This window comes from Podarcis tiliguerta, assembly GCF_965153285.1.
Source record: "Podarcis tiliguerta genome assembly, chromosome: 1".
Lineage (NCBI taxonomy): Eukaryota > Metazoa > Chordata > Lepidosauria > Squamata > Lacertidae > Podarcis > Podarcis tiliguerta.
This window is the reverse complement of record NC_139534.1, coordinates 52435402-52448019: the sequence shown is the minus strand read 5'-3', so window position 1 is coordinate 52448019 and position 12618 is coordinate 52435402. Positions and strand designations below refer to the sequence as shown.

Sequence of the window (12618 nt, the reverse complement as noted above, 5' to 3'; positions counted from 1 at the left end):
TTCCAGGGGTCCCCAGTTCTAAGGAGGCAAGTAAAATTCCCAGGATTCTCTAATGAAAGTCATGAATAGTGACAGTCCAAAACATTTTGGTGCCTGAGGCAGGAAATCCAAATCTATTGATTAATTAATTTGTTGCTTTTTAACATTACTTAATAGCTGCTACCAGAGGTGGCACACCTCACCCTGTCCATGCCACTTAAAATGAAAGAAAAACCAATATAAGCTTGTAGCATAGAATAATGGTTTAGCTTACTGTTGATTTTAATTAGTTTTGAATGTTTTCTAAGTACCTGTTTAACTGTCTTTTATTTATACTTTTAATGTTTTTTATTATTTGTCAAACAGCTTTGTGGTTTTATTACTATAAAGCTGTGTGTAAGTTTTGCTAAATAAAATAAATAAATAGCCAAGTCCCCAGTTCTAATCTGCCTCTTACTACACTAATCTGGAGGCCCTCAGCAAGCCACTATCTTCTTAACCTCAAGCCCACCTTGGCAACATGGGTATAATATAACTACCATACAAGTCTGCTGTAAGGATTTAGGAAATGCTTTCAACATTCAAAAAGTGTTAAAGATATCCTAATTTATGTTCAGGAACTCATGATACCTTCTTGCTTTCAGCTGAACCTCTCTCCTTGCCCCATTTACCATAGTAGTCCACAGAAACCTGATTGCTTGTGCCTCTCGATAATCTGGTGTTAGGCTGAAGTTCTAAACTGGAGCTCTAAATTTCTTAGACTCATGATGAAAAAAGGGCAACATTCAGTCAAGGGCTGTCATGAATTCTAGGGGCAGGAGACAGAGTTACAGTACAACCAGAAACAAGCAGCCATGGAGCCACAGGCTACTCGTGGGCAGAGGATTGATATAGGTCACAGGATGTTGGGGGGGGGGGGAGTCAGAAGCATGCTTACATGAGTGAGTAAACCAAGGAAATAGGCATGCAAGCAGGATATTCTGGGGACAGCCCATGGCAGGCAAGCATTAATCTTCATGCTCTGTGGCTTCCAAAGGTACCTTGTACATCAAGCTTGGCCTCACACTGCTTGGTGCCATACTCGTTGATGGCCTTGCAGGCATAATAGCCAGCATCAGTGCACTCCACCATGCGGATATGTAGGCAGAAAGATCCATCGTCCTCCTCCACAGCAGAAATGCGTCGCCCATATTTTATTGGATGCCTGTTCTTCAACCTAGAGGACAGAGGAGAGGGTCTGAGAGTCTGCAGTGCTTGCAACTCCATCCAACTTCACAAAATGCTTCTTCTGTCATCTCATCTCACCATCCCTCCTCCACAGCAGCATGCCTCAGGAAGAAGCTACATACTTCATCTGGACGGTCAATTCTGCACTGGCCTTCCCCCAACCTTGTTGCTTCTACAAACATAGCTTTTGGTACAATATAGTCAAGGCAGTTCAAGCCATAAGATCAGAGATCCCCCCCCTTTTTTTTTTTGCCATTACATCCAGGCCTATCAGTCTCAGGTCTGATTCTTGATACATTCTGGAAGGCCGAGGACCTGCTTTCTTTTTGCCATCCCACCACTTACATACAAAACAAACCATTCTCAGGTTGGATGGGTCTTGTGCCCTTTGGAAATCAAAGACCAGCCTTGTCTGTTTAATATTTTGCCAGTCTACATATCACACTGTTGTTAGTCAGTTGTGGAGTACTGAAGGCCAGACAGGAAAAATGAAATAAACCCAACACTCTTCTTGATGGACACAAGTTCCCCTACTGGTTGCCTGAGAGAGATTCTTATTTTGCAAAACTGGGAAAGCTTCGCCACCCATCTCATCGCAGGACAACATGGCTACTTGTGAAGTTATGCTGTATCATAAAACCCACTCACCAGTGCACAATGGGCTTTGGCTCTCCCTGTACCCGAATGCGCAGGACCACATCCTGCCCCTCCAGTACTTCCTGGTCACTCAGTGTCACCTGCAAGAGAGGGTGTCAGGATCATGCCAACTGCAAAGGGAGATGGGAATCAAGTTCTCTTTAAGGCAGGGGGCAGGGATAAGCAGAGTGCAGGGCAAGCTCTGCTAGGTGCAATACCTTCAACGGAGTAAAAGCTGAAATTTGCTTTTGCCTCAAAGGTCTGAGCATGTCAAAAGCCCAGGGCCCCCAACCCCAATCCAAGGAAGTGCCGACTTATAACCTGAATCCTCATTCAAGTATGCAAAAGCCATAGGTTACTTTCCACTGTCATGCCCTCCTGCGCTAGTCTCACCACCTGCTCACCTCAAAGGAAGGGGCAGCCTTGAAGTTGATGCCCACATGCACTGGGGGTGGGCCAATCTCAGATCGGGGTTGCACTTTCATGACAGGGTGGTGCCGTGGGGTGCCAGACTCAGGGAACTCTTCCAAGGGGCTCAGGTACTCTTCATCTGATGTGACAGGGCTGCTGAGCTCGTGATGGGGTACCAATCGGCTGTGGGACTCTGCGGGAGCTAGACAGGCAGAAGAGGGTTAGGGCATGGCTTGTGAACAGCACATTGAAGCAGCAAAGCTCTCCAGCACAAGGGGGAAAGCAGGACCAGGACATAGCTGCCCACCTAGCAGTCAGGGCTCATACACAGGGATTTTAGTTGATGGTTTAGCCACAAGCACAGAGTAAATGATATAATCTAGCTTTCTACATGATAGCCCAGCGCACCTACAGTGTATTCTAAGGGATGAAATTTCAATTTGCTTTTGCTTTTAAAAAAATAGCGCATGAAGAGGGGGCACAAACAAAAAGTAATAACACAAATTGACCATTGGAATACATTGGTTCCTTCAAAACAGTAATAGAAATGCATTGCAGCAGGAAATGTTTGGTTGCTTATGTTATCTTTAGATACTCTTACTGGGGCATTATGGCTACCAGCTTCCTAGCAGGCTGCATCCCACTCTGCTGATGTGGGATGTAACACATTGTCAACTCTTCCTACGTGATTTTCATCATTCAAACGTTACTAGAGCAGCCCCAGATGGAAACTTGGGGAAGTGGCAAGCATATAATGTAACCGTGGCCCTGGCCCTGAAACGAAAACACTGGCCCTAAGGGTGTGCAATGGTTAGAGCGTTTTCATTCTTTGCTTTCCCCTGTTCCTTCTTATGTATGCAAGTTTCCAGTTTCCTGCCCCTACCTAAGCCAACTAACACCCCATTAGTTCTTTCCATCCTTCCTCTTGACTGTTCCACTATGCCCTATTTTGCAATTAGGACACTGCACTTAGCCTAGCATGAACATTGTTATCTCAAATAGACCTTTGCTGCTTCTGTGGAATGGAGCCTAGAGGCTGATTTAGAACAGAACCACACAATCAGAAACATCACATGGTATACAGTCCTCCTAGGCCTGTATCATTCAAAATGCAGTTGAAGGATCACATGTTTGAATGCTACCCGTTTAATTAAATTAACTATCTCTGTAAGTAGAAAAGTAAGAGAGACTAAGTCAGAACCGTCCTTCTTCCTGACATGCTTTCCACAGACATGGAGGCTGTTTTGCTTTTTCTTTTAATGACAAACATGTGAACTTCCCTCCTCCCGCATTCTGAGGAGGTAGGACTGTACCATGTGACATTTCTGAATTATGTTTGTCTTCATAACTGAGATGGTAATATCCTTCTGCAAGGATTTTATTAATTCAGTTTTCTATAGAGAGGCTTGTATCCAAACTCACCCCCATATGACAACTATCAGTTCAAGAAAGAATGTTAGTTTTCAGATATTCAGCAGCCATGAAGCTCACCTTGGGCAAGTCATTATCTCTCAAGTCTTACCTACCCCAAAGGGTCATTTTGAGGACAAAATAAAATAAAATAAAATAAAATTGGGGCTGAGGGGACACCATTATGCTTTCCTGAAATCATTGGAGGAGGGGTGAGATTAAAGTGTATTAACAAATAAATAAACGTAGTAATGACCTACAATTCTTTGACTACTTTTCATGCATGTGTGTATAATGGGGCCGTTTCAGAGAAACAGCTCTTTGTGCAAATCTGTTGTGGCAAAGTCATGAGGTGAAAAGTTTGGCACCTCAAATGTGCATATATGAATCTGCACAAACAACATCTCTATTAGTGTGTAATTTGCATAGTGCATTGTTTATAATAAATAAATGTAAATAATTTGACCATCTGGGTTATGAAACGCTTCTTGCAGTTAGGCTCTAGTCTATATCCAATCCTCTTACCCAGAAAGAGGCAGAGTGAAGAAACAGAAACAACAAGTCATTTTCCCAGTACTGCTTTAGAAGATATCAAATCCAACACTGCCTGTAACCCTGCCAAGTCCCAGGGGCATACAGGGAAGCCCACTGCTGATATATATCTATGTCATCTCCAACTGGTAAAAAGAAAGACTTTAAACAGTCATGAATCAGGCAACTCCAATCATGGGCGCCACTACTCTTTTTCTTGTTGGCAGCATCATTCCTGGCTTGCTCTCCCTGAAAGGGGCCAAGGTGACATTAGTCGCTGGGACGACTGCAACTTGCAGTGTATGCATTGTGAGAAGAGCAGGCCTTGTTGTGGGGCCAGTTAGTGGAAATAGTCTTGTGGCAATTTCTGTGGCAATGCTGCCCTTCAAGCTGAGTAGGGATGGGTGGGATGTTTACAAGAAAATCTAAAGAGACAGGATAGGTTTCTTAGCCCTTTGCACAAAATAGGAGGAAGAAGCAGAGGTGTGTTCGATCCAGACAAAAGGGTGAGTCTTTCAAAGCCCTCCATCATGCTCTGCTTCAGGCAGGGAAAGATTATCCTGTGTTGATGGGAATGGCCTGCCTTGTAGTTCCTTGCTTTCCCCTATCCCCAAAGACAAGGTAAAACACCTTAGCATAAGAGTCTCTCTCACCTCCAAGTTTCTGGACAACAAGGTAAGAGGCCCAGAGAGCATTTGAGGTTGGCTTCCCCTTCTGCAGCCCCATTGCTTTGGGAGGTTATAGTCCAATAAATTCTCAGCCCCCAGAGGGGCACCCAAAGCAGAATCCCATTTCTTCCTACCTATAGGGCAGATGTGGTGATGTTGGAGGGTCCTCATCCCTTCACACCATTCAGTTGTACAAACAAAGGGTTAACGGGAGCAAGAGACACTCTCCCCTCTCCGCTTCACCCATCTCTGTTCCCCTCAAAACGCCCACCTAGGAGTTGAAAAGTTGCCTTCCCTCTCCCTGCCGAGTTCCCAATTCCAAACCCACTAAAGCTGCAATCCTATGCACACTTACCTGGGTTTAAGTTCTATTGAACGCAGCGGGACTTACTTCCGAGTAAACATGCATAGGATTGCAGCGCAAGAACGCAGGGAACAAACGGGGCGCCCCTCCCGAGCCTGCAATCGGCGCGGCAAAGAGGATTCTACAGCCATTTCCCGAGGATGATCTCTCTCTCTCAATCCCCGATTCTTAACAAACACAGCGTCCGACACGGAGGAGACGAGTGGGCAAAGGGATCCTCAACGGAGGCGCCAGAGGCCGGGCAGAATCCAGGAGCCTCTTCGGAACCGCCTTCCCTTCGAGCCACAGCCGAGGAAGGCATCGGGGCTCCAGACAGACGCCGACCCCAGCCCCTCCAGGGCTCACATTTCAGATCAACAGACGGGCGACCTCATTTGCATCCTTTCGGATAATTCATTTGCACTTGCCCAGGAAGGCTTGCAAACCGCAAGCGCCGCTGACACGGGTTTCCCCGCGGAGTTTGTGGTCCGGAACACGGATCAGGAATCGGAGTCAGTCCGTCAGCCAGATCGACCTCCCCCGCCGCCACCTCGTGGGGTTGGTGCTGAGAGCCCAGCAGTCCAGGCCGTCTCTCCCTTCTTCCCCGCATTCAAGACTGCTGCTGGCTGTTTGTCAGCCAGGCTGGCCTAAACCAAGCCTTGTAGGGTAAAGGCAGCCTCATCTCTCTTTCAGCAGGAGCAGCGGCAGCAGCCTGAGGCACCACAAGGTTGACAGGAAAAGACCTAGCCTAGGATGCTAACTAAGCCCCAAGGCACAAAACTGCTTCTCCCCAAACTTGGCCTGGGAAGGAATATGACTCTACAACCCTCCCTTGGCCTTCAGGGATTCGGCTGGTCCTCTCTGGGCTGCCTCCACTGCCTTCATCACACACTTATAATAATATAATAATAATTTATTATTTGTACCCCGCCCATCTGGCTGGCTTTCCCCGGCCACTTACCTGGCCGCACAGTCAAGATGGCACTGCAGCAGGCCTCGCCCACTTCATTGGTGGCACAAACTGTGTAGAGGCCGGCATCAGCCGCACGGGCACTCCTGACCAGCAGGGTGTGGCGTTCTCCCTCTGCTTTGATAGGGCGAGTGGTGCTGCTCCGAAAAGGGACGCCATCCTTTCGCCATGACACTGTGGGGAAGGGGCAAGTGGGCAGGAGGTCAGAGCACGTGGGGACATCTCACTTCTGTACATACAACACCTCCCCCCATACATGGCACTTTCCACTTTATCCACTGACTGCTGGAACTGTGTCCTTTTCAGAGAGGAGGGGTGAGGAACCTTTTGCAACCTGAGAGCCACATTCCCTTCTGAGCAACCTTCCGGAGGCCACATGGCAGTGGTGGGCAGGGCCACAGCCAAACAAATGCATCTCCCCCACTTTGTACAGTAGGCTAGTTTCTACACACATTCACACTCCCCTCTCTGGCCTCCATCCAGATAAGAAGCATGATCAGAATTCAAGGACACATTTCAGCCAGGCAAAAACACTTGAAGAGGGTATGCAGCAGAGCCGCTGAGGGTAATGCCCTGGGATGGTGGTTATTTTCCCTGGGTTATTTCCAAGCCCTAATACAGGACTACAGTTTGGCAGCACCACAGGTGTTACTGCTGGAAAACTGCATCATAGTAAAAGTTATCAACTTTTGAAATAGAACATTCTGGTGCAGGGGTAAGGGTTGAATTATTTGCACGGAAGCAGAGCTGGTGATGAAGCCCAAACACCTGGTAGGTGAAGGGAGGGAAAGTCTAGCAGGATTGTTGCCTGCCTATCAAAGGATTGCAGCTAAAATAAAATAGTATTGCCCTTTGTTTTTCTTGCAACAAAAGCAAAAAACCTGGTTAGGCCATTTCCCCCCCATTTTAGTTAACTGCAACATTACTTGCCAGTCACATTACTTGGTACTATTGGGCAGCTGGAATTGCAACCATTTCTCTCCCCCAGCCTTGTGTTTTTCCTCCTAGTGTTGCCACCAGGACCACATGGCTCTGGACCATATTCAAAGCAGAATCCTTACTGATGTGAGGTAGGCAACATACACAAAACCAAATAAAACCAATTTTCCCTAGAGATCTGTGGAAATGAAGACACCTGTGTGATCCAAGAGACAACAGCAAAGGTAGAGTAGATGGCCCCCATCCATCTCCTGGCTCCTCTCACTCTGACTTGCACTGGGCACCCCACAGGTTTGCCTATGCATGCTCATCATCACTCATCCCACACTCTTCCTGGTACTCCATGCACTTGCCTTCTGGGGAAGGGTTGCCTGTGATGATGCATTTGAACAGCACTTCTGTTCCAGCTACGACTGTTACATCCTGGATAGGGATCTCAAAGATGGGGCGTTCCAGTGGGTCCTCACCCGCCGAGATGTAGGAATCATCAGAAGATTCTGTGCAGAGAGAGGGAGAAAGAGCAGCTGCAAAAGAGGTGGTGTGGAGGAGGGGGAAAGGCCCACAACTTGCATGGATATAAAACTTTGCACTGCCTTCTGGGAAGGAATGTGTTTAAATCTTAGCTCTCTTTTTCACATGCACTGGTTCTGTTATGCCCCGAGAGAGTGAGAGCCCTTTTATGTGCTGATGATTACAGTTTGCTCAAAATCCTTAATCTCCCCAAGTCTCTCTAGCACAGTGTGGATTCTTGATCTATTGCTACCTAGCTGAGTCCAAAGGATTAGAGGAGCCTCCTGAGTGGCACAGTTCACTCTGCCTTGACGCAGATAGCCACCTTCACAGGTCTCTAAGAATAACTAAAGAGGATGAGCTTCATTTCACTTGTTTAGAGAGGGGGGAAATTTAGAACCCTCATAAAACTACTGTTACAGCTCAATGCATTCAAAGCTGACACTAGTCATAAATGTGTCTAAATTTATGATCACTTATTGAGTCAGGCTACCTGGGAAGGAAGTTGGAGGACTTATTTTTCTGTCAGTAATTTGGTAGACCCAGTACAGCAGCCTCTTGGTACACACACTACTTCTGTGCATTCAAGATGTGTGCATTTCTCAACCTCACTTCCAGTCTGTAAAATGGGGATACTAAGGCCAGCCTGCTTACCTTTCAAGGCAGTAGCAAGAATGCATGAGGAATGTACCTAAATGCTAAGCAAATGAACAAAACCTGCACTAAAGAGCACGTATTTCCATTCTTGACTCAGAAGCACTGAAAATCCTGTCACAAGACCTGTGTTAGCCATTAGGAGACTACAGTTCTCTGTAACATACACATAGCCACAGTGAACTGTGAACTAATTAACTATTGTAAATGTTGCACCGTGTCTTGTATCTGCCAGCTACTTGAAGGCCCTGATGAAGTTGCCACACTCACTCGGCCGCCTCAAAAACTGGATCTCAAGTTCATGCTCCTCTTTCCAACTTCCATTGATCAGAGGCTGTCCCTTTGTTTTATGGAAAGGAACAAAAATGACAGAGGGCCAAGGATAGTGAGGAGGGGTTTATCCACACTTAGCTTTTGCCCCACTTTTTCCAGGCACAGATCTGAGCTTAAAAGCTCCATGTCCAACCATTTGTTTCTATTTGCTCCAGAGCTTTCCCTGCAAAAACCTGCGCTTCCCCACACCCTATGCCAGGTGTGGAAACCCTTTGGTCCTCCAGATGTTTCTGTACTACAATTCCCATCTTCCCCATGCTTGCCGGGGCTGATGGGAGTTGTAGTTCAGCAACATCTGGAGGTCAAAAGGATCCCCACACCTGCCCTATGCTATGCTTATGCACCAATGACACTTCCAGGCAAGGCCTGGCTGAGATTACATCCCAGATGCTGATGACATGGGCAGAAATGTGAGAAGCAGTCAGAACAGATAAGAGCAAGCCAAGACTGAGCACTTACCAACCCTCTTGAGGAGCTCATACAATCCCAGGCATGCATGATGCTCTGGCCTGAATCCTAAGGGTCTTGCCTACAGTGGAGGAAAGGGCATTACAGGCCTCTCCATTTCTGTGGGAAGTTGGGTGGAGTTCTCCCCACGGCATACAGCACAGCCTAGCTTGCCAGCTTCCTCCCCAAGGAGACAGCAGCACTTGCCCTGATTCCATACCTGATTCAGGCGACGTTCGCCGCGTCCGGCGCCCTTTGCCTCTGCTCCGAGTGCTCTTCCCTTCCTGAGGCTGCAATGCGTTGTCCTTTTTCTCTGCCACTTTCCCAGTCTTTCTTTCCAACTCTCTGTTTGCACCGTGGGTCCCTGCCCTGCTTCTATCTGCTCCTGGCTCCATCTTGGCCCAGGGCAGGGAATGTCCGTTCTGGCCAGATTCCCGTTTCCGGGCATGCGAGGCTGCACTTGGACCCTTGGGCTCATGGCTCCCTTTCGCCGCGCTCACAGACCCTCCTCCATCCATGCAGTCATTGCTCTCTGGATGCCCAGCCTGCAGGAGGTCTCTCCTTCCCAAGGGGGCTGCCAGAGTCAGCGGGCACTGCTCCACCTTCCTCCGCAGATCCTGCCCATTCAGCTCGCTTTCCTTCTGACCCCTGCTGGGCTCTGCCACCTGCTCAGCTGTGGCCACGCTCCTCGCCAGAGGCTTCTGCGTCCCCTTGGTCTCGTCTCTGGGCCCCACCAGGACCACGCTGGACAACACCAGCTGCTGCACGCCATGGGCATTCTCTGCCAGGGGCAAAGCCTTGAGGGGCTTGAGTTTCCGTGGTGGCGGGACCCTGGGAGCAGATGGCTCGGCGGAGGAACGTGGCGACGGTGACCTGAAGAGCTCTTGCGACCGCCGCAGCTGCTGCTGAGACACGGTGCGCTTGATGCGGCCCAGCTCCTCCGTGAACTTGTGCTCCATGTCGTGCACGCGGCTGGAGAAGCGGCCGCGCTCATCCAAGGAGGCCGCCTTCTGGTGGAAGGCCCGGCGCCGGAACGCCACGCCGCCCAGCTCGGAGCGGGTGTCCTCTTGCAGGTCCTCGTGGGAGACGGCCGAGAGGAAGGGGCTGGCATCGTCAAAGCCGGGCTGGTCAAAAGAGCGCGTCTTGCGTAGCGGTAGCCATGTGTGCCCCGCGAAAGGGTTCTCGTTCTGCTCCAGGCTTTTGCGCCGCTCCTCAAAGAACTTCAGCTTGTCAAAGATCTTGGAGCCCGTCCGCGGCAGCTTGGGCGATGGGCGGAGGACGGAGACGCGGCTGGAGGCCTCGCTCAGCGGCGTCTGGGGCCGGGACTCTCCTGTGCAAGCCTGAGAGTAGCCAGATGATTTGGGGCGCTTCAGCTTTTCGTCCTGTTCCTCGGATGCCGTATCTTGGAACTCGGGGGGCATCAGCAGCTTCCTGCGGGGAGCCACAGGTGGGGTGGGGCCACGGCCAGCCCCAGGCGGGTGGACGGGGCACTGCCCTGCTCTGGGGGACACTGGGCGCTGGAGAGGAGGCTTCTGTGCTGGTGGGTGGAGGGTATCTGTGCTGGTTTTGCTGCTGCTGTTGGCATCATCCCTCCGGTACCCACCATGGGGGAGGTTGCTGCAGTTGGAAGGCAAGACATGGCATAGTTTGCTAAGGCAGGACAGCCTGAAAAACTCAAAAGAAGGTGAGCGGCAAGGGAGCAGGTGCCTATGCTGACGTCTTATTGATGTTTTGAATGCTGCTTTACGGAACTTTTGTTGATTTTATCCTTATAATTGCTGATTTTATCTTTTGTTGATTTTCTCCTCCTACTCCGCCTTGCTACGTTTTTATGAAATAAATAAATAAATATGGAGAACTAGTGCTATTTTTCTAGAAAAAATAGGTGCTGGTACTCACCATGAAGTTGTTACAGTAAGTGCCTCACAACAAAAGAGGTGCCAGCACTGCGTACCCTTGAGTACCCCCCTGAATAAAAAACCACATGGCCAACCCCTCCTAATGGCAGACCTGGGGTTTAAATTAGCCATGGAAGAGAGAGGTGAGGCAATGAGAAGGAGGAACAGTCGTCTACTTCTGTCCTTAGATGAAGATGTGTGTGCATGTGTACAGAGGAGGGTGTGTGTGTTTGTTTTTGCCTTCTCCAGCATTGTGTGGCTTGGCTTACTATCTGAATCTCCTCAAGCTGTTTGCCCCACCTAGACCTTTCTACAGTGCCCCTGCTCTGTGCTGTGGCACACTGTGGTCTGGATTGCATTGCAATGGGTCTTGCCTCATAAAAATGTGGGAATTTTTTAAATGTTTGATGTCTTGTGTTTTAATTTGTTGGAAGCTGCCCAGAGTGGCTGGGGGCAACCCAGTCAGATGGGTGGCATATATATATATATAAATAAATCATCATCATATTTGATTCCAAGACTGGCCAGATGGGTGAACTGGGATTCTCCGCCAAGAGTCCAGGGAAAATACCCACGCTTCCTGGCAAGATCCAACTCTTGGTCTTATCTGCTGACTGAGCCATGCCAGATGCTGCACAAGGGCAAAGGAAGAGATTGGGGGGAGTTCATCAGGCTGTGCATCAGTGGTAGATGAGGATAGGCTGGCCTGGCTTGAGGAAGCAGGGGAAGACAAGGGGAGGCCCTGGTGCAGCCAGAAATGCAACAGAAGGCAGAGGGTAGGAGAATAGAAAGCTGCATCCTGTACACAGGCATGCTGTTTCCCCCAGGTACAAACACTAACTCAGGTGTACATACGAACAGATACATACTTGGCACACATACATTCATTCCAAGGCCATTTTAGTTCCTTACAACAAATGGGCACGCGTGTCCAGCTGCATGCACACAGTGAGAATTATGCAAGTGTATACTTAGTCAGGTACCATAGCCGGAGGATGATAAGCGTGAGGATAAAGTTGGGAAAGCAAACTCAGGAGGAAAGAAGAAGGAGATGAGGGAGTCTCAAGTGACCTAATGTAGCTCTGGACCCACCCTCTCAAAGATCCTTACGACACTCACTGCCTCTGCAGTTAACATGGAGTGTGCTGCCATTTTCACAGCATGACGGGTTTCAGCTTTCGCTTTTAAGAAAAACCGCTGGTATCCAGTTTCCCATTATTACAGGGGGGAAATAATAAAAATGTGTGGGCAGTGCCTGCTAATGGCTCAGAAACTGAAATGGATCTATATATGGTATGAGGAAGAGATTTGGCACTCGACGCGGCTTATCATCTCTCCCTGTTTGCCTCCCTGCATCACTACATTTCTGGGATAAAAGGAGTTCTTAGCGGGGAGGGGGGGTTAAAATGTGTGTGTATGTTGAATTTAACAAAAGTTGCATTAGTGTAGCCAAAAGCACCACTACCAAAGAGATAATCACATCACCATCATTACATCATTTGTTGGGTTCTTAATTACCATTCCCTTAATCACCAGCAACCAGCCTCTCTTTCACATCATCCTTATGGATGAGGATGACTACCTACCTCTGATTGTGCTTCTGTATTCTATTGTTTCTCCAGATTTGCCTGCCTGAAGTTGTTTAATAATCATAGAATCATA

General features: G+C 48.6%; 1 protein-coding gene across 6 annotated transcripts in view; it reads right to left on the bottom strand.

The window, feature by feature from the left end:
- SPEG (striated muscle enriched protein kinase) overlaps nucleotides 1–12618 on the bottom strand; it is a 99879-nt gene that overhangs the window by 48000 nt on the left and 39261 nt on the right. For all 6 annotated transcript variants that reach the window (XM_083431928.1, XM_083431927.1, XM_083431932.1 and 3 more), the window contains 6 exons: nucleotides 9279–10675; nucleotides 7468–7611; nucleotides 6167–6349; nucleotides 2247–2455; nucleotides 1855–1943; nucleotides 1020–1195 (listed from right to left, as the gene is read on the bottom strand). In XM_083431928.1, the coding sequence (XP_083288054.1) occupies nucleotides 1020–1195; nucleotides 1855–1943; nucleotides 2247–2455; nucleotides 6167–6349; nucleotides 7468–7611; nucleotides 9279–10675 (2198 nt within the window). The remainder of the gene's footprint in view (nucleotides 1–1019; nucleotides 1196–1854; nucleotides 1944–2246; nucleotides 2456–6166; nucleotides 6350–7467; nucleotides 7612–9278; nucleotides 10676–12618) is intronic.